Raw genomic sequence first — 20268 nt, forward strand, 5'->3', positions numbered from 1 at the left:
AGATACGGGCCACGTGTTGGCACACGTTCGCCACAGCAACAACAAAACCCATCCTTAGAGAGTGGCAGCTGCTCTGGAATAAAAACAGCTATCCCAGAAAGGCAGACAATGAGCCTGTTCCCTGGGGGCTGTTTGGGCGTCCGAAGGCTCTTCCTTTTCTCATCTCCTTTTTCTGTCTCTGCCTTCCTGCTGGTCCTCCGTTACTTTCCTGGTTACTTGGGACTGCTCATTTTTCATCCTGGTCCCTCCCTGCTGACTTTTTAGATCCCAGCTAAAGATGAGTGACTGGGAAAGAGAAAAAATGTTTATTTTTCCTGTCCTTCAGATGGCTGTTGGGATGTTTTATGGCCGTCCTCAGATCATCCCCAATCCATCCTTGTTCAGCAGTAACTTCTGCACCACTTACCTTCCTCGTGTGCATCTACGATTTCCTTGCCTCTGGTTTTCCAATTAAGCCAGTGTTGAGCCAATCTCTAAAGGCCAACTGTGCCATTTTGCCAAGTGGTAATTGGCATATTTGGAGGGGAATAGTGTAGGCTGAGGGACCTGAGGTATGGTAGGTAGAGTTCCCTTATCCATTGAAGAGGCAGAGCTTGGAGGATAATGTTGGACTTGGAATTGGGAAGCCAAGCGTAAGAAGCCTCCTTCCTCTGATGGGCCATGACTGTGACCCTCATGTATTCTTTGCTGTCTCATGCCTCATCTGTGAGATAGGGATAAGAATGCCATTGGTTGCCACCTCACAGGGCTGTTGAGAGGCTCCAGTGAGAGAGACAATGTTTATAAAGTACTACAAAAATGTCAGCTAACAGCCAAGCCCCTGCCACCACCACAACATTAGGCACAGGCTCTGGAGGGAAGGCCAAGATTTCTCGCCTTTGAAGGGACTGAAATCGCATTGTCATGGAATCATTTCTTTTGCCTCTGGACCTCTTTGACAAGGGCGACAGATTGAGAGCAAGAAGGGACCCTGAAGGTCATCTCCTTTTTACAGGTAAGGAAACTGAGTCTCAGAGAGATGGAGTGATTGCCCAAGTCAGCCAGGGAATGAGTGGCTGACTGGATGATGGAAAAACCTATCGCTGCACATTTAACACTTGGAGCATGTTGGGAGAACAAAAAATGGCTTGATTCTATACCTCATGTCCTGGCACTGTTTGAACTTTCCAAGGTTTCTTTGAGGAGGTTTGTTTGGCCTTGAACTGCTCCTAAAAATCCCCTTAGCCCCTGTATCCCTAAAGGCATGTGTGTAGATGCTTATGACCTGAATAGACCTGGATTCCTGGTCCCTCTTTTCCTCTCCTCAGCTTAGGGATCTTGGGAGGGCCCTGACTTCCTCCTTGGGGTGTTTTCCAGTCCAGAAAGATTGGGCAGTATTTCAATAAGGGGGTAACCACAGATCTCTCAAAACAAAATTAATTTACTAGTTGAATTTCATTAGTGAAGAACATGTGCACAGTGCAGCCTCTCCTGGGAAAGGCAGCTTCAGAAAGGCTCAGAATCATCTCTAGAGATCGTCTTTCTGGGCAGCTGACGCACTGCCTCCCTTCCCCCCACTTCCTAGAGGAGACCCCCAGATGAGACGCCCTTTCTGCCTTCTGGGAACTTTGTTGATTCTGGGCATAGAGGAGGCGTGTCTAGAAGGTCTTCCTAGGTTCCTGGATGTGGAGTTAGAAGGGTTAGCTTCAGGAGATCATAGAGTCATTTTATGGATGAGAAAATAGAGCCCCAGACAACTAAAGTGATTTGCCTGAGGTCACGCAGGTAATGTGAGCTGGCTGGGATTGGAACACAGGTCCTTTGTCTCCACAGGATCAGAGGATCTGGAGTTGGGGGAGATTCAGAAACCATCTTGCCCAACCCCTTCATTTTACAGATGGGGAAACTGAGGTTCAGGGAGGTGAGATGACTTGTCCATGATTATGAAGAGAGCAAGTGGCAAGGTTGGGCTTCCCTTGCCTCGAGCTCCAGGGGTGTTGTCGTGGCATCATGCTACTTTCCAACTCAATTCAATTAGAATTACTTCAGTTCAGGCCGAATTCATACACATGGAGTGCAAGGCAGTAGGCACTGGGGATTCTTGAGTCAAAGACAAGAAGTATCCTTGCCCTCAAAGGGCTTGCCTTCCCCTGGGAGGGGAATTTATTGAATATTCACTGGGAAGTGAATGAGGAGCCTATCCCATGTGAACAGTGAGCTATGGAAAAAAAGAGCAGATCCTCCCAGCCAGTGATCAGGAAGCACCTGGCCACAGGCTCTGGGGGAGTCCAGACATCCAGAGTCTTCTCTCCTCAATTAAAAGAGTCTCTGGTATTCTCCCATGGTCAGAGAAAACAGATGACTCACAACTGTCTTTCATAACAAGGCAGTAGAACAGGCTGGTGCAGGGAAAGAAGCAATCATTATCTTCAGGATATGATGGGAAGGGTCCTGGGCCTGGAAGTCCATGACTGGAGATGAATTTTTTAGTTTCAGATGTTTTTGTAGAGTTATCTAGTTTTTCTTGTATTTCTTTTCCATGGTGCTATTCAGTTTCCTCATGCAGCCCACTGGGGACTGTGAAATGAACAGTCCAAATATGGTGGCTTCATTGTCTTTGATGGAGAAAAGTTTGTTATAGTTATCACCACAGATTTTTTTTCCCCCGTTTTCCATCTGTTTGTTGTTTTTCTTCTAGTTTCATCCTTTATTCTCTTGGGATTATCTGACTTAATCGGTTCTCTCACTAAACTGTTTGTATGCTTGTCTTTTCCTGTACCTCTTGCTATTTTGAGATGTGATACTGCTCATCATAACAAGAACAACACTTTTGTATCACATGGAAGTTTACAAAGTGCTTTATTATTTCATTTGATCCTTACCACAACCCTATGAGGCAGTTTCTATTATTCTTACCATCTTTATTATCTCTGACCTTTCTCTGTCAGATTTTGCAATGAGTAGTTAAGGACTAGGAAGTTTCCTGAGACATACAGTTTAAGCACAGGGTTAGAGCAGGCAGGTGTCAGAATTGGGATTTGAACCCAGAACATCTGGATTCCAAGACCAACACCTGATTCATTACAACATGATTCCTCTCCTGCCTCCATAAAGTCTCAGACAACATTGCCACTGAAAGTCCAAGATAGAATTTTTTGGAAAAAAAGGATAGCAGTTTTCACAATGGATTGTATGGTGAGATGCCATATTTGATGTGAACAACAATCAGTGTTATTAATGTTAATGTGCTGTGTAAATGTAGACCATTACCATCTCAATGTATTATGGAGATTCAGATATTTTAGATCTTTAAATAGAAAGTCCTCTTGCTGGCACTCCTCACTCTCAAGGTTTCTTCACCTCCTCAGCAGCAGATATCCATCCCCAGCCTACTTTCCAGCTCCCATTGCTTAGAGTTTCCCCCCTTGGAATGTATGCTCCCCGAGCACAGGGAATTTCTTGCTTGATTGTGTAACAAGTACGCTGGGGCTCCCTAGCCCAGAGCCAGTTGCTACAATTGCCCTTCAGGGTTCCATGATTCCTTGAACGGGTTGAAGGTGACTCTTCTCTACAGCCACTGGCTCAAGTCCCAGCTGCCATGTTTCTCCTTCTTATTACATCCCACTGACTAGTGCCCCAGTTCCATTTAACTATCTGACATCAATTACCTTTTTACCAAGATAAAGCAAGGATAAGTACACAAACATTTCTACCCCCTCCCCCAAACCTCAGGAACAAACGCTTGGCTCAGTTCTTATATGACACTGGCCCCATCATGTTCAGGTCCAGATGTGGCATGAGGTGAGTTTTTGGCCAAATCTCCACCAGGTTGGATCCCCAAAATAACTCCTGAAGATCCCTCCTTGCTCCTCTGGGTAGCATTGATGCTGCATAATAGTGGGGGCTCCAGTCTCCTCACCTAAAACAGAAATAAGCAAATGCAGAGGCTGGGGACCAGGCTCTTTCCTGGGGGCACATTACCTGGAAAGAAGGCCTCATGAGCTTTTCCCTTAAAGCATTGCCTCTCACTTTAGCCCATGAGTGCAGAAGTCCATGAGCTCAACCCCTAAGAGCATGGCTGACGTTGACTTGCCAGTTTGGAGGACCTCCCCAGTTCTGACCACACAGGCAACTGAAAATGGCTCCTTATCACCATGTGGTCAGCAGAGCAGATAAGTTGTAGAAAACCAGTACGTGTTCAAGCCTCTCTTTCCAGTCCATCCAAGATCTCCCAGGGAAGAGGTCCCAAACCGCCAGCACGAGGCACATTTGTATCAGCTGGGCAGACTGGAGTCACTCTGCAAGTATCCCAGGCGGTTGAATTTGTATGTTTGGCATCTCATGGTCTGGTGGCAGGTCTGACCCCATGGGAAGCCTTGGTTGGTCTGTCATGCCTAGGCTGTTGGAGGGCCCTTGGTATTCTGATCTAGCAGCTCCTTCTGACTTAATTTAAAAAATATATCATTGCCATGTCCTTGCCTATGCATAGGTGGTGGAGTCCACATGTGGTGGTCCTACCCTTAATGCCAAGAAGAGATCACCAAAGAAATGCTAGAAGGTATGTTCCCATCACATCTTTTGTGTGGTTTTCTTTCTAGTTTTAGCTACAAATGCTCTTGGGTTAATTAGCTTTAGTCAGAACCAGATCAAACTTGTTGTAAGTTTGTTTTCTCAGGATCTGCTGCTCGTTGCTTTGTGATATAGGTTTTGCAATTATTCGGGGTGAGGGGAGAACCAAGGTCATTACTCAACAACCTGGGTTCTTGAAGTTGGGGCTGGATAATTAAGAGTAAAGCAAGTAGCTATTTGTCTGACCAGCCAACCAAAGTAGATAGAGGATAGCCTCTATCCTCAGCCTGACAGAAAAGCTTCCTCATACAAATTTTTAGGACATCATTTGTGAGCAAAATACTATTCAAAGTAACCTTGTGTGGAACAAAGAACAGAGAGAGAGCTAGTCAGAAAACACAAGTGGTTCTATGAAAGAGTCGTGCAGAAAGAAAAATGCATGTTCTTGGTGACAGGAGAGAGATGAGGAAGTTAGCAGCCGAGTGTGGCTGGTCTCACTAGACCCACTGGGGCAGACTGGGAGGAGCCCTTCACCTTTAGCAGCTGAATCTTTTGTGCCCACTAGAGGCAAACATGAGACACCAATGGTCACAGCTGCAGCGGCTGGTGCTCCTTCGCTAGCTGTTGTTCTCGGTACAGTAGCTGATCCAGAACCAGATGGAGTCAGCGTGCCTTGGGGCATGGTCTGTGTGTTACACAGACATGGCAGGGAAGCTCCTGGTGCACTATCAGGGATTTTTATATGGGGGGGGGCATCAAGGCCAGGGATGTGAGGAGGCTCACCAGAAACTTGGATCTTCAGGAACTTTCTGGTATCAGTCTCTGGGGTCCATCTGGGAAGGGTGATTTTGTCTACTTCTTGCAGAAGTGATTGGGCTTTTCATCTGTCAACCTTTGTGTTGTCTTCGAATGAACTGGGGGGTGGGTGAGATCTCTCTCAGTCTTTGGAGTAATTTCTTGTGCTCAAATTCAATGTTTATCTTGGTAGGGGAACTAGCTGAGCTTAGCGCCCAATTAATCTGAAAGACCAGTTAGTTAAAAGAGGAAATGGGCACATTTCTATCCCTGCTTTCCCCCGGTTCATTTTGTGGAGATTACTCCAAGCACAAAATCTACTTGTTATGTCTCTGGTGCTACTCCTTAAGGAAAAACAAAAACTTTGTGCCTCTTCTAGCCATCCTTCCTGTGTGGCCTGGCTTTCTTCTCTTGACTTGAGCCCCACTGTGCTGCCCCAGCTTGCTGGAGACTTCCTCCTTTCAAATGGTAGCCCAAACCATCATCATGGCATTTAATTGTCTAATAAGAAATCATAACTTAATTTGCCTCTTGCCAAGCACCATCAAACATGATCATTCCCATCTATACTGACTCTAAACAAGCCCAAAGCTCACAAACCCCAAACTTGGTTGCAAGACGTTTTTGTTGGTGAGTTATGGATGTTTCTGGAAGGTGGTCATCTGGCTCTGCCAGTGCCAAGCACTTTTGGCACCTTTGGCGCCACCAAAGTATCACTCCACTAGGTTTAGCCTTTATGTTAAATGTAGGAACGTTACAAGGTGGAACATAAATAGTGTTGAATTTGGCATCAGAAAGCTTGCATCCAATTTCTGCTTTGGGCACCAACCAAATTTGCCAACCTGGCTAAACAACCAGCCTCTGAGCCCCAGTTTTTCATCTGTATAAGGGGGACAATGATATTTGTGTTACTTGCCTTGCAGGGTTGCCACAAGAGGAGGGATTTTGTTAGTCCATTGACAAGCATTTACTGAGTGACTCTACTGTGCTAAGCAAAACCCAGTCCCTGCCTACAAGGAGCTTCCAATCAAATAGGGGAGAAGACATGCAAACAATGATATACAAACAAGATACAGATAGGCTAAATTGGAAATAATCTCAGAATAGAAGGGTTTTATAGGCTACCAAGTGTTATGTGGTGGGAGCGATTTTAATTTTTATTATATTTTATGGTCATTCACATATAGCCTATATGGTAGGTTTCAATGAGCCAGCCCATTTATCCAGCCAGAATACCATCTCTCTCAGCTGTTCTGAGTAAACAGGAATTTATCACATGCTCTTTCCCAATCCTCAGACTGATTCCTCCCATTAGCCAGTTGTTACAAAACCTGCAATGTGTTTTAAACTTTAGAAATCTGGGTAAGAAAATGCAGGTCTGCTCTGTGAGCTGCAATGTGGTCAGAAGGTTAGGGTGTATCCCTGTGGCAGACAAAAAGAGTTGTTGAATGGGCCTTTCCCATTTTCTTACAAATCTCCCAACTTAACCATTTTGTCTTCTACTTGGTTCCCATTGGGCACATCCCTTGGACTCTGACTCAACTGCAACATCTTATTTGGGACCTTCCCTGTGCAGTGAGGTGGGGCCCCCATAGGAGTCCCCAGGACCATGTATTCATGCTCTCTTACTTCTAGTAGAACCTGGGAGGCCCTTGAACTCCTGGAGAAGGACTTGGGCCTCTCCCTGAGATGAGAGCAAGCACACTTACTGTTGGTGCTCAGCATTTAAAGCCCATCCCCATCGAGCTCCCTTGGACCTTGCCAGTTTTCTGACCCCTCAATCATCCCCAGGGACTCTACATCCCATTGACACTGACCCTCTGGCTGTTCCCTGGCACAAAACCCTTCATCTCCCAAATCTGGGCATTTTCTTTGGCTCTCCCCTCTCCCCCCAGCTTCACTTGGCTTCCTTCAAGTTCCAAAAAGTCCCACCTTCTCCTAGAAACCTTATCCAATCCCTCTTAATACTAGTGTATTCCCTCTCCTGAATATTTCTGATTTATCTTGTCTCTGTCTTGTTGTCTCTTCTATTAGACTGGAAATTGCTTGAGGGCAGGGACTGGCTTCTGCCTCTCCTTATATCTCTAGCACTTAGCTCAGTGCCTGGTACATAGTAGATGATTAATAAATGTTTGTTGACTGGCTGAGTTAACAAATGAATGAGTCACTGATCCAAAGCTGGGACCTTAAAGGTCATCTAGTCCACCCTCCCCTTCCCCCACTCATATTTGCGAAACTGACCCCAGGGAAGTGAGGTGATCTGCCCCAGGTCACATTTATAGGATGGGGAAGAGCTGAGACTTGAACTCAGGTCTTCTGACTTGAAATGCTTTTTCCCCTGCCCCATTTAGCTAATTGGGAAATATGAGAGCTAAAAGGCTTTCCCCATTTGAATGATTGTGGATTGGCACTTAGAGAGAAGGAGGGGCAAAAACCTATAAAATTTGTGGTGTTTGTCTGTGGAGAAATTCAATACAATTAAAAACTCATTATTTCTTATGAGACAAAAGTCCCAGCCCCCTCCTCCCCATGGCACTGTTAAGCCACTTCCCAGTGTTGTGTCATTCCCTTGTTAGTGTGGCGTGGTGTGGACAGAAAGCCGGACTGCAATCAGGATGACCTCATTTCGAATCCTGCCTCTGACAATCATTTCTGTCCAATCATGGGCAAGTCATGGGGGATTCAGTTTCCTCAAGTGCAATGGGGATAAAGATCCTCATTGATAGTATTGATGTGGTACTTTAAGGTCGCATGGATGGTGTTGTGAGTGGATGAGAAGAAAACCACAGGGAAAGTGGAGTTTTCCTCTTTTTTTTTCCGGAAGCCTGGGATGTGCTCTTAGGGATTTGCTTTGGTGTTTCTATTTCATGTAGCAATGGCAACCCGTTCCTTCAGATGGGAGCCATCATCTTGCAGACCTTTGTACCTTCTTAATTGAATATGATTACTTTTATTTCACCCAGGAGCTTCTGCTGATGCAAAAGGCCACATTTCATCTGATTAAAGACTTGCAACTGAAATCCTATAACACCTGTATTCCAGTCTGTCCCAGCCATTAATTTGCTTCTGAGTGTCATGAAATCGAACTTATTGTCCCCACTGCAAATTCATGGTGCGTGACGCCAGCAGGGCCCTCACGGCTGCTCTATAACCATCCCACTCTGCTCCGATTGACTCCCCATTTCATTCCTTCCGATGACGGCTTCAAATCTTCCTCTTTTCTCAAGACTGTAACTGTGCCAACATTCCCTTGGATCAGACAAGTTGGCCTCTGGCTATCCGAGGCGATGGAAGCCATCCATAGGAGCCCAGCTAGCTTGCTACCGCCCTTTCTCAAAATCTTCTTAGTATCATTGGCCCACTTCCTTCCCCTTTCCTCTGGTCACTGAAGAAGAGGCAGCTTTCTCTCTTCTGCCTGGCCCTGGCCTCAGTCTCTCCCACTTCCCCCAGGAGGTGTTCCAGCAGTCACTCCCCCTCACACATTGTCAGTCTCCCATGCATCCTTCCCAGACATCTGTTCTCAGACCCTGCCCGACCCTACAAGGACACTCACCAGATTCTCCAGCCTCATCCAGCTACACTCCTCCATCTCTGTCCTCACCTTCACTGCTCAAGTTCTTGAAGAAGTTGGCATTCTCTGTCTCCGCTTCCTCACTCTCTCTTCCCTTTCTAATCTGGTTTTTGCCTTATTACTCTACTGAAATTGGTCCTCTCAAAGGTCACTCATGCCTTTTGAATTCCCAATTCAATGTCCTCTTTCCCATATTCATCTATCTTGATCAGTCCTCACATTTGACCTTATGAATTCCCTCTTCCTATTGGATGAGTTTTGACCCCTTAGGGGGAAGGAAACAAAGAAGGAAGGAAGGAAAGAACCATCTTAAGCGCTGTCTCTGTGTCAGGCAGAGTGCTAAGCAAATACTCTCTCATCTTAGATGCACAACAACCGTTGAAGGAAGATGCTAGTGTTAGCCTTATTTTACAGTTGAGGAAACTGAGGAAGACAGAGGTTTGATGACTTGCCCAGGGTCATGCAGCTAATAAGGGTCTGAAGCAAGATTTGAACTCAAATCTTCCTGACTTTAGACCCATTGCTCTATTCTTTTCACCACCTCACTGCCTTGACTTCAGAGATATCACATGGTCCTTGCTCCATTCCAACTTTGTCTCGCTATTCTTTCCTAACTCATTCTATTCCTGATCCCTTGCACTACATATTCCCCCAGAGTCTATCCTTGACCTTATTTTCTCCTCTGCTGACCATCTTTCTCAGACAAGCTCATGGCTTCATGGGAGACATGAGAGTGAGGACGTTTTACTTGGAGACAGAACCCTGGCCTAAGAGTCAGGAAGACCCGATTTCTAATGCCATCTTGGACATTTACTAGCTGTGTGCCCCTTGGAAAGTCATGTAACCATTCTCAGCCTCAGTTTTACCATCTGTAAAATGAGGAGAAGTATGGCACCTGCTCATATGAGATAACATCTAGAAATGCTTTGTCAGGCCTTAAAGGTTAAGGATAATTTTGTCATAACCATCATCACCATCCGTCACTTTGATGCATATGATTCCCAAATCTGTGTCTCTAGCCCTGTCCTCCCTTCTGAACTGAAGATTCATGACCCCCAATGCCTGGGGCCATCTTCTCATGGCTGCCAGAGCAGCTCCCTGAGTGCTGAGCTCAGCATCATTCCTCCTAGGCTGTTGGGCAGAGGCACCACCCTCCAACAGGCTCTCAGATGATCTCTGACTCTTCATGCTCCCTTCTTCATCCTGGGGATCCTGCATCAGGAACATCTTCAGCACCTCCCCCCCTTCTAGCCTGGGTGACTCTCTGGTCTCGCTGCCCCTCATCACTGCCCCTGGGTAATTGCAGCGGCCAGTCTTCTAACAGCTCTTCCTGCCTTCATTCTATCTCTTTGCTAATCCATCCTTCATGCTGCTGGCAAACTAATCTTCTTCATTCATAGGTAGGGTCTTATCACTGTTCTGCACAAAAAATTTTAACTTCCAATTTCTCTTCTGTGAATTTCAAACTCTTTTGCCTGGCATTTAAGGCTCCTCTAAAATCTGGACACTGATACACTAAACTTTGCCTCACTAATACGACTTGTAAGGATTTTTGTCGGTCAGAGGTCAAGCTGGGGAAGCAACAACCCAAGTGGCTCAGTTTTTGACAGGTGTAAGGGCGAGCAGGAGAGACTGCACAGCTCAGCTTGACTGAGCAAGTCCTGCCTAACTGAATGGCCACTTCCACAAAGAACACTAAGCTGGGAACAAAGGAGTAAATAGCAAATGGGTGGTGCAGGGGATAGGGAGTCAGGAAGACCTGAGTTCAAATCCTTACTCAGATATTACTAGCCTCTTTCCTTAAGAGTTAGGGGCTTCTCTTGGGCTCCCTTACCTTGGTGATCAGGTCCCTTGGAAAGCCTGTTCAGATTTTCTCTTGGTGGGCAGATGGCAGCCAATAGCTACTGCAGTATGAACTGGGTCGGGGCCCCTATCTTTGTATGTCTAAAAGCTGGAGAAAGAACCTGATTCAGGAACATGGGAGCCGATTGACTTTGGCAGTCTCCTTGAAACACGTCCTGCAATGGAGAGTTCCTTCTGCTTCCCAGTTCCCTGGCTTGGGGAGCACCTTCCATTGATTCACTCTTGACTGCTTTGATTTTGGATTTGGAATGTGGAGAGATTCCTTCAGTTAATCCAGAATTGATGTACAGATGACATGAAGCTGGAAGGGATGGGTCATAGGTAGGATGCCAGAGGGAGGTTCTAATGGAAGCAGGGCTGGCAGTGGGGACAAATGGAATAAGAAGTCAATTAACAGGGGTCAAAGAACAGTTTTGCCAGCCAGTTCAGAAAATAAACTTGCTAAGCAGAATATGAGACAGGATGTGGCACGAGGAGCAGTTGGGAGCTAATAGCTGATGACCTTGGGGTTTTTGTTGACTCCAAATGAGGCACCAGTGCCTTGGGTGCTTTCAATGATAGCTGATTTGGGTCACTTCTTGTCAAGAATGGGATTCATCATTCAGAAAGGGACTGCGCTAGATGACTGTTGAATTCTAACACCTTCTGGAACACCCAAAGTCCTGGGGAAACAGGGAAAGCAGGATACAAGATCAATTAATCAATACATCCATCAATAAATAATCATTTGTCAGGTGCTTACTCTGAGCCTGACAGTGCTGGAGAAGGGAGGATGCCTTATTCCAGAGTCAAGAACATCCATGGGGTTCAGCCTATGTCAAGAGAGGAGAGAAGGAAGAGATTCTCCTGGCAGAAGTCAAATGGTCCAACTAAAGTGGGAACATTCGCAGTGGCTTCAACCAGAAGATGTACCTAGAACTCAGACTGAAAGGAATCGAAGTCTTTCCAAAGACCAAAAGAAGAGGTGGGGTTGGCAAAAGGAAATGACGTGAATCAGTCAAAGAAAAGGCAATGTTTTGTTTGTTCTTTTCTCCTGGGCAAAGCACCTGTGTGAGAGGAAGCTGCATTTGTGACAGACTTCAACTGGCTAAAATTTGTTCCTAAACCCAAGGCAGTGAAATAACAAAGGAACCTGTAGGGTTTTCTCATTAAGAGGAAGATACAAGACATCTCAGCAACATGACAGACTTTCGCCATTGGCGTTCTGATGTGCAGAGAGCTAGAGATCTTCAATGTACTTGGCTGACTTTGGGGTGATCTTGGGAGGTCACAACTGCTATGAGAGTCATTCAGTATTGCTGTTCTGGAAGAAGCTGAAACGTTTAATTCTTTAAAAATGAATTGGAGGGGCAGCTAGGTGGCGCAGTGGATAGAGCACAGGCCCTGGATTCAGGAGTTCCTGAGTTCAAATCCGGCCTCAGACACTTGACACTTACTAGCTGTGTGACCCTGGGCAAGTTACTTAACCCCAATTGCCTCACTAAAAAAAAATAAAAAAATAAAAAAAATAAAGAATTGGAGTCACCCAATCGCCAAGTTGGAAGCCACTTGGAAGCTGAGCCTGAACCTGCACGAGACGCCCCTCTAGAACACCCCTGACAAATGAGATCGAGTCCAGTCCTCTCACTTCACAGATGAGGAAAATGAGGCAGAGAGAGGTGAAGCCACACAACTGGCAGTCTGTGGTCACAGTGTCTGGATTTGAACTCCAGGCCCAGACCTCTCTCCACGGTGCCACCCCTGCCTCTACTTACCTTAGAGATTCAGAATCTGGGCCTCAGCTTCCTTATGCATAAAATAAGAGGGTTGGATCTGTGGTCTCTAAGATTCCTTTCAGCTCTAAGTCTTGATTCAATGATCCACGTATGAGCACAGCTTTCAGTACCACTCCTCCCCTCCCCACTCCATGTGTATGCAAAGCCCTTCCCTTCAGGGTATGGTGGTCTTGTCCTGTCCCTTCAGCCCTGCCTCTTCGGCATAGTTTGTTCTAACTTGGCCATCCTGGTTGACCTTCCCTGGCTCAGACCAGCTTCTCAAGATGCTGCCAAAACCACGGTGCTGGGAGCTGGACGCTGCACTGAAGATGTGGCCAGACCAGGAGTGTGGCAGCAGGGAGGACACCTCAGTTCTGCCATTCTCCCTCCTCCCTTCCATCCCTTTTCAGATTCCTGCAGCCATGCCTTCCTGCCTCCAGTTCCTCCCAGCATCCTTCTCACCAAGCAGGTTAGAGCCTCGCTTCTTAAACTGGGGTCACTACCCCATCTGGAGCTGTGTTGCCAAATGTGGGGATCGTGAAAAGTTTGGCAACAACAGTCTAAGGTTATATTACCTATTGTGTAATACCTATACACCCAGGGTCCTACAAACATTTCTCTGGTGAAAAGGGGTTGCGAGTAGAAAAAGTTCAAGAAGCCCTGAACGAGATCAAAAGGCTCTTCTATAGTATTTACACCCGGTCTCATGATGCACAGTTGGACATTTGGTGACCCACGGAGGGACCCCATTGGCTCTCTCTTTCAGTGTTTCAGGACCCCACATTTATGTTTTGACACAGCCCAGCCTGAAGAGCTCTTGTCTAGGCCTTAGGCTGGTGGGTTAGCTGTGGCCTCTAAATTCTCAATCGCTTTTGGCAGAAATAGCACGTTTTGCCCCAAAGGCATGAAGTCAAAGGGCCTGGAGACAAGGCTACCTCTGGATATCTGAACACATATTCCTTTGCCACCTTTGGGAGCTTCATTCCGCTCTGTTCATGAGGCCACAGGAGCCTCTGCTTACAGTTGGAAAGCACTGGGCAGTGTAGTTACCAACAAGCAGAAATTCCCTCAAAACAAACAAGATTAAAATGTCTTTAAATGGAAGAAATTCCAATTAAGAACAAATTAATTCTGTGACTCCTTTGGAAGTGTGGGAATGGGGTTATCTGTCCCCTGTGGACAAAGAGGACAATCCATCCATCTCTTTACATCCGAGGGCCCAAGGAAGATTTACAACTGTAATTTAGGATCTAGCTATTCTTTGCCAGGTTACCCAGTCTGTGGCTGGTCTAAAGACAGAGGGTAGGACTTGGGGTGACGTCACTTTTCTATTCATGGAAACCTTGGCCTCCTGTTAGAGTGTCCTATTACTGGAGAAGCCCATTGCTACCCACACAGCCTTATTTTAAAACTTGGATAAATGGTACCTCAGTGGTCCAGAGCCTGCTGGACGAATGGTGCTGTTTACATGGGAATCTGCATCTGGGACTTCATGATAGGATTTGGAGACCCTGATGTGGCCAGGCAGGAGGACAACTATTATGGGAAAGATGGTCACATACTGACGTGCTCCAGGTCTTCTGAAGGCAGCTTGGCTTTGTCCCTTTAGCTAACTTCCCCCTGTGATCAAAAGACAGATAGCTCTCCTTATGCTAGCTGAACACCAGACCTACATTTAATTGGAAGTACAGAATAGAATTGGGGGAAGTCTGATTTTATTTTCGAGAAACAATCCTGTAACTGTGTGCCAAACTTATTGCTGTGAAATTAAAAATGACAGGACTAATTTTATTGCTTGCACTCCATTTACAGCCTGACTCTAAGTGTTTTTTGTAAATGACATGGTGATGTAACCTCCATGTGAAAAATCCTATTATGGAAATGCATGGAATAGAGCTCCTCAACAATGAATAGCCATTATCATCTCCATTTCTTAATGATTGCAGGGGAAAGGGTACATAATTATTCCACACCAATGTCTTCCCTTCTGTGCTCTGTGAACTCCCAAAGGTTTTAATTATTCTTTAAGATGACATGCTTTTAATTTTTTTAATGTTTCAGATGCAACACTGGAAAACTAATTTGAGTAGAAAGGACCTAAGTATTAAGGCGGGGATGACAAAATCTCATCATTGCTTAGGGAATGATTGAAAGCAATTTGCTGTAGAAACCAGACATAGAGACCTTGGGGCACTTGTTTAAAATATTGTTCCATAAAGCAATGAGGATAGTTGCTTCTATATAGAAAATTTCTGGTAGAAATGAGAGTTTGATTTTATCAGTAAATTTAATTTGTATTAATTCCACTGTGAATGATAAATGTAGTGTTCTGCACATAAAATACTGTGTTGCTTTTCTTGCTTACTAGATTGTGGTACACTGAAGATGCAGGCTAAGCAGGCTGAGCACCTGTCCTTTGTCCACATCGCAGTAGTAAACATGCTTAACTTTGGCAATGACGGCTCTTTCTTCTGAAAACTTCTCAAAAGATGTTGTGACTGGAACTACATCTACTCTTCCAATTTTTTGTGTCTTTATGAACAAGCAAGAATCATTTTCAGTGTAATCACATCATGGCTTCAGTAGAGTTTCACATACACATCAAGTAGAGAAAGATAATTGATGCCCCAAAACCCAAACCCCTGAAGGTCCATAGTGCCCATGATGACTGGAACCAGACTGCGATGATGTCTTTCTCTCAGTGAGTTGGGTGATTGTGTTAAATGTGACGCTTTTCAGATCCAGGACTGCTTTGTACTGCACATCATATTTCTTAAATGGGTTTTCACTTTTCACTTGGTACCTGGCTCAGTCACATGATGTCTGCTTCAATAACCATTGATCTCTTTGTTAAGCTTTTGGAAATCTGAGCTGATCCCTGGCTTCTTGGAGCTTTAACAAATGAAGACTCTCCCTTTAGTAGGAAGGGGAGATGGAGGAAGGGTGAAATCAGGAGGAGTGAAGCAAACGTTAGTGTCCCTAATGTTTATGCAGGTCTGAGGGTGTGTGTGTGTGTGTGTGTGTGTGTGTGTGTGTGTGTCCGGGTGTGTGGCTGTTGTGATTTGTGAATTTGGGGGAGGTTTTCTGGGTATATAAATAGAGGAGGGAACCCCCCAAGTCTCAAAGTTGCACAGTGGCCATCTAGTCTAACCAATACCTGAACAGGAATCCCCCTTCCATGCACCGACCTTAGTCACCTTGACCTGACACTGTCTGTATTCCAGCCCTGCTACCGGTGGCTGCCCCAAGCAGCCTCCTTGGGCACAAGTGTGATCTGATCACTGCCCCACCGCTAAGATCTGCAGTGCTTCCCCATTGCCTGAAGTATAAAACACTAAGTCTCGTAGTGAAGTCTGCTGCAGTCTGGCTCGTGTTACCTCTGTTTACTTCATTTCCCTCTGCTTCTCTCTGCGCCAACCAAGCCGAGCCCAAAGCTCCTCCCAAGTTGGGGCTCATCCCTGGTACAGAGCTCTGTGCTTTACATTGTAGTTTGGTGCTGTATGAAGCTATAAATGCTGGGGCACTAATGAAGAGGCTTGGTCATCTCCTAACTGCGCCGGCTCATACTGAGGCAGCCGGAAGGAATGCCAAGCACTCGTTACATACCCACATTCGGAGGACCTTTCGATCGTATTTTCATTATTACTCTCCAGGTAGCAAGAGATCCATGTTTGCAGCCAGGCTTTTAAAATCCATGAGTGTCCATGCTCTCAGCATATTGATGGTGAGCTCTAAGCCAGCCTCAGGCTCTGTTGGTGGGGATGAAATAAGGGGGCGGGGTTTCGAGGCCTCAGAATCATAGACTCGCAGAGTTGGGGCCTCTTCATGGCTGTCCAGTCCACCCACACCTAAATAAGCATCCAGGGTGTAGTGCAGTGCCTGGGGCATAGTGGGGTCTTTAATGGATGCTCTTTGGCTGACTGACAGCCATAGAATGATATCTGGGCTTTGCCTGGAGGGGTAGAGAGGGAAGGGGCAGATCCCTCTTCATCATGAAAGCTCTTAAGAGGCATCTGTCATGTAGGTTGCCCTAAGTCTTCCCTTGCTCAGGTTAAGCACACAAGAACCTGTGTCCCCTCCTTGAGAAAAACATGCTAAGATATAGCAGCAAGGCACAGGCATGTGTGTATGCCCACATGTATGTATATAATGCACACACAACATGTGCTGCTGTGCACACACATATACAATGAATAGGCACAGTGTATGTGTGTACAATAGACATGTACACATACACATGTGTGTACATGTGCATAGCCTATACACACCTATCTGCACATACATAGATATAATCGGTACACACATGTACACTCACAGTACACATACACACATATCCTCACATGTATATGTGTGTATATATTTCTTTATCCATTTCACACCTACCTATGAAGATGGAGAGGAGAGCAGAGAATCCTAATTAACAAGTGGTGATTGAAATACCGTGATCTCTCATATTCCCAGTAGCTAAAGTGGATTAAACCAGGGAGTTGTTGTCATCAGAATCATTTCTCTGAGGCTCCCTAGCACTGGCAAACAGAAACACCAGATGTGGAGTCAAGGGCCCAGATTCTAGTCCTGCTTTTGCCCCAACCAGCTCTGGGCACACCCGTGAGGCCGTGTGTGGGAGAACCTGGGTTCGCATACTGACTGCTCCTTACTACTTATAGGACCTCTTCCAGGCTTGGTCTTATGCTTGGATTAGCTACTAAAGAGTGTTGTTGGGAGAAAAGCACTTGGCAAATCTGAAAGCCCTCGTGCTCTCCCTGAGCTATACTCACATCAGCTTTGGAACAATTTGCCTGCTGCTGCTTTGAGGGCAGGTAGGTGGTACTGTGGGCACAATATTGGGCGTGGAGTGAGGAAGACCCGAGTTCAGAACAGACCTCAGACACTTACTAGCTGGGTAATGCCAGGCAAGTCATTTTATTTCTGTCTGCCTCAGTTTCCTCGTCTGTAAGAGGGGGATAATAATAGCACCTGCCTCCCAGTGCTGTGAGGATGCCATCAGAGGCCGGGGATGCTTCCTGCACCCGGGAAATAGACAAATCCCAGGTGCTTTTCTTCGCGCTTTTACACAGAAATGTGGCTGCAAACTTTTTACTGGAATGCAGCTCGAGGGACTTTCTGCCTTCAAGGGGGGCAGTTTCTCCATCTCCACAGTAGCCCCGCCCCTGTCCCCCACCAGCATATCCTGGGTGGAGAAGCTGGGGTGAAGCTGCTTATTTCTTAGGGTTCCCAGGAAGCAGTGGGCTCTTCCCTTCCCATTTTCTTTCTTTTTGGGGGTCGGGGGAGGCTTGCTGAGCCTTTTGGGAGGCATGAGGGGTTCCTGGGTAATTAGGAGCCATCGGGGGATTTTTCACAAACCCCTTCATGCCGAGCAGTAAAGAGAGAGTGTGACTGGAGAGAACTAGGAGGGAGTCAGTGATGACAACCTCCAGTGCGGATGCAGGAACCTGCTTGTACCACGCTCCCATCCCTCCTAAATCAGTGCAGGGTCCGGGTTGTATTTATTCCGAGAAGGTGCAGTCAGCCCGTGATTCACGACGCTCTCCCGCCCAGCTGCGCTGCGTGGGCCCGGAGAGCAGGAGAGCCCTTTTCCCGAAGGGCTTTTCCCCTGGCGCTGGCACATGGACCAGGCGGTGTTGGCTCAAATCCCGGTCCTGCCACTCAGTGCCCGAGTGACCCACGGCTGAGTCTCTGCATTTCGGTTTCCCTTTTCGTGAAAGGAGGCGTGTGGACGGGATGAAGGCTCCCAGCTCTCACTCCGCGCCTGTGGACGCCTCTAGAGCCAGCTCCGAGCAAGCGGAAACACTGGCTTCCCCGTGGCTTTCTCTCGTTTGTTTGGAGAAGTGACACGAGTGTTGTGGAGAGCCGGCCTCTGGCTTGGGAATCCCGGCTTGGCCACACTCCCGTGTGACCCTGGATGAGTCACTTCCATTCTCTGGGCTCAATGTCATCGTTTGTAAAGTCAGGAGGTTGAAATGGATGATTTAAGAGTTTCTCCCAGCTTGAAGTTCATGAGCCTCCGATAGGAGATATATTATCTATAAATGTAATATATGTAAAATAGATATAAATATACCATTATATATATATATATATATATATATATAGAGAGAGAGAGAGAGAGAGAGAGAGAGAGAGAGAGCAAGAGAGCAAGAGAGAGAGAGAGAGAGAGCAAGAGAGAGAGAGAGAGAGAGAGAGAGAGAGAGAGAGCTTGCTTTACAGTAGGAATCCAGGTTTGCACCTGCCTTTTAGGGTTTACACCTGTCTTTCTGCTGCCATGTCTGCATGCCCAGCACTTAGCAAAGTGTCTGGCACATAGTAGGAACTTCGAAATTGTTTATTGACTGGCTCCACAATGATTGACTGTCACCTTCCTAGAAGGTGGTGACCCCTGGGAGAGGCTTGTGGTACAGTGCAAAGGATCTTGGCATGAGGGTCAGGAAACCCAGGTTCAAATGCCTCCATCACTTACTACCTTTGGTAGCTCCAAGAAATCACTGGATGGCTCTGGGCCTCAGCTCCCTCATTTGTAAAACACGTGCTTTGACTGAGAGGACTCTAAGGGGCGTCCAGCTCCCAACCACTGACCCTGGCACTGGCGGAGGAGACCAGAGGCTGGTCCGAAGATCCAGTCGATGATAGAGTCTGGGATTTAGAGAGGGTTCGCAGCTGTCCAGGCTGGATGCCACTTCTGCTTCTCCCACTTGTTACAGGGAAGGGGAAGAGGGGTCCACGAGTTTGCTAGAGGACTTCTCAACTCCACCTCCTAAGGAGGTCTTGCCTGCAGTGTGCACGCGTGTGTGTCGGCACACGTGTGTGCACATGTCCTGCGGTTGGCAGTGTTCTCCAGCATACAGCACTTCTCTGGCCACAACCTTTACCGCTGTACTTCCTGCCCCGCTCCAAATGTCCCTGCTTGTTTAGTTCCAGTTTTGCCGGCTTATCTGCTTAACAAGACTTCTTTCTTTTAAATGCAGGAGAACCAAGGACATATGACCCCGAGTTCCGAGGACCTCTTTATAAAAGGTGAGCATTTCCACGTAGTCATTTCTTTTCTTTATATCTGTTATGTGCTCTGGAGCCCTTTGGTGGTCCGGTGAAGCCTGCGCTTGACTGTTTGTGATAATATTTAGAAACATATGAAACAGAACCCATAAGATTACAAAGGAAACAACTTAACACACTATTTAAAAAAATCCAAAAGTTTACTGGCCCCAGGTTAAGAACACCTGTTTAACAAAACCCACGTGGTATGGTTTGGGGTGTGTGTGTGTGTGTGTGTGTGTGTGTATGATGACTTCAATGAATGCAGAATCATTTGGATTGTTCAAAGGGGGAATGGTTCCAGTGATTTCTGCCCAAATGTCACCTTATTTACCTGGAGACAGTACACAGGGGGTTCTGCTTCTGTCCATGAGTTCTCATTGTTGACTGATGGACAAATGGGTTCCCAGGACCCCAGGATATGGAGTGAGAAGAGACCTTGGGGACCACCTGATGGGGCCAATTTTACAAAGTAGCTGGGAAAAATATGGCGTAGTGGGTAGAAGATTGGGGGTGGGGTCAGGAAGACTGGGAGTTTGAATCCTGGTCAGAGCCTTGCTCATGTGGGGCCTACGGACCACTGTGTAAAATCAGTCAGCCCACAAGGAATTTATACAGAGCCTTGTGTGCCAGGCTGCCTCTTCTCTTAGACTGCCCTGTCTGCACAGGTGGCAGTGACTCCCTGAG

At 46.5% G+C, this 20268-nt stretch overlaps 1 protein-coding gene across 1 annotated transcript in view; it reads left to right on the forward strand.

Annotated features, from left to right (window-relative positions):
* Positions 1 to 20268, forward strand: part of SLC44A5 (solute carrier family 44 member 5) — a 349369-nt gene that overhangs the window by 173532 nt on the left and 155569 nt on the right. Inside the window, exon 2 of the mRNA XM_044005170.1 lies at positions 19515 to 19563. Within this exon, the coding sequence (XP_043861105.1) occupies positions 19515 to 19563 (49 nt within the window). The remainder of the gene's footprint in view (positions 1 to 19514; positions 19564 to 20268) is intronic.

This window comes from Dromiciops gliroides, chromosome 4 (genome assembly GCF_019393635.1).
Source record: "Dromiciops gliroides isolate mDroGli1 chromosome 4, mDroGli1.pri, whole genome shotgun sequence".
Classification (NCBI taxonomy): Eukaryota; Metazoa; Chordata; class Mammalia; order Microbiotheria; family Microbiotheriidae; genus Dromiciops; species Dromiciops gliroides.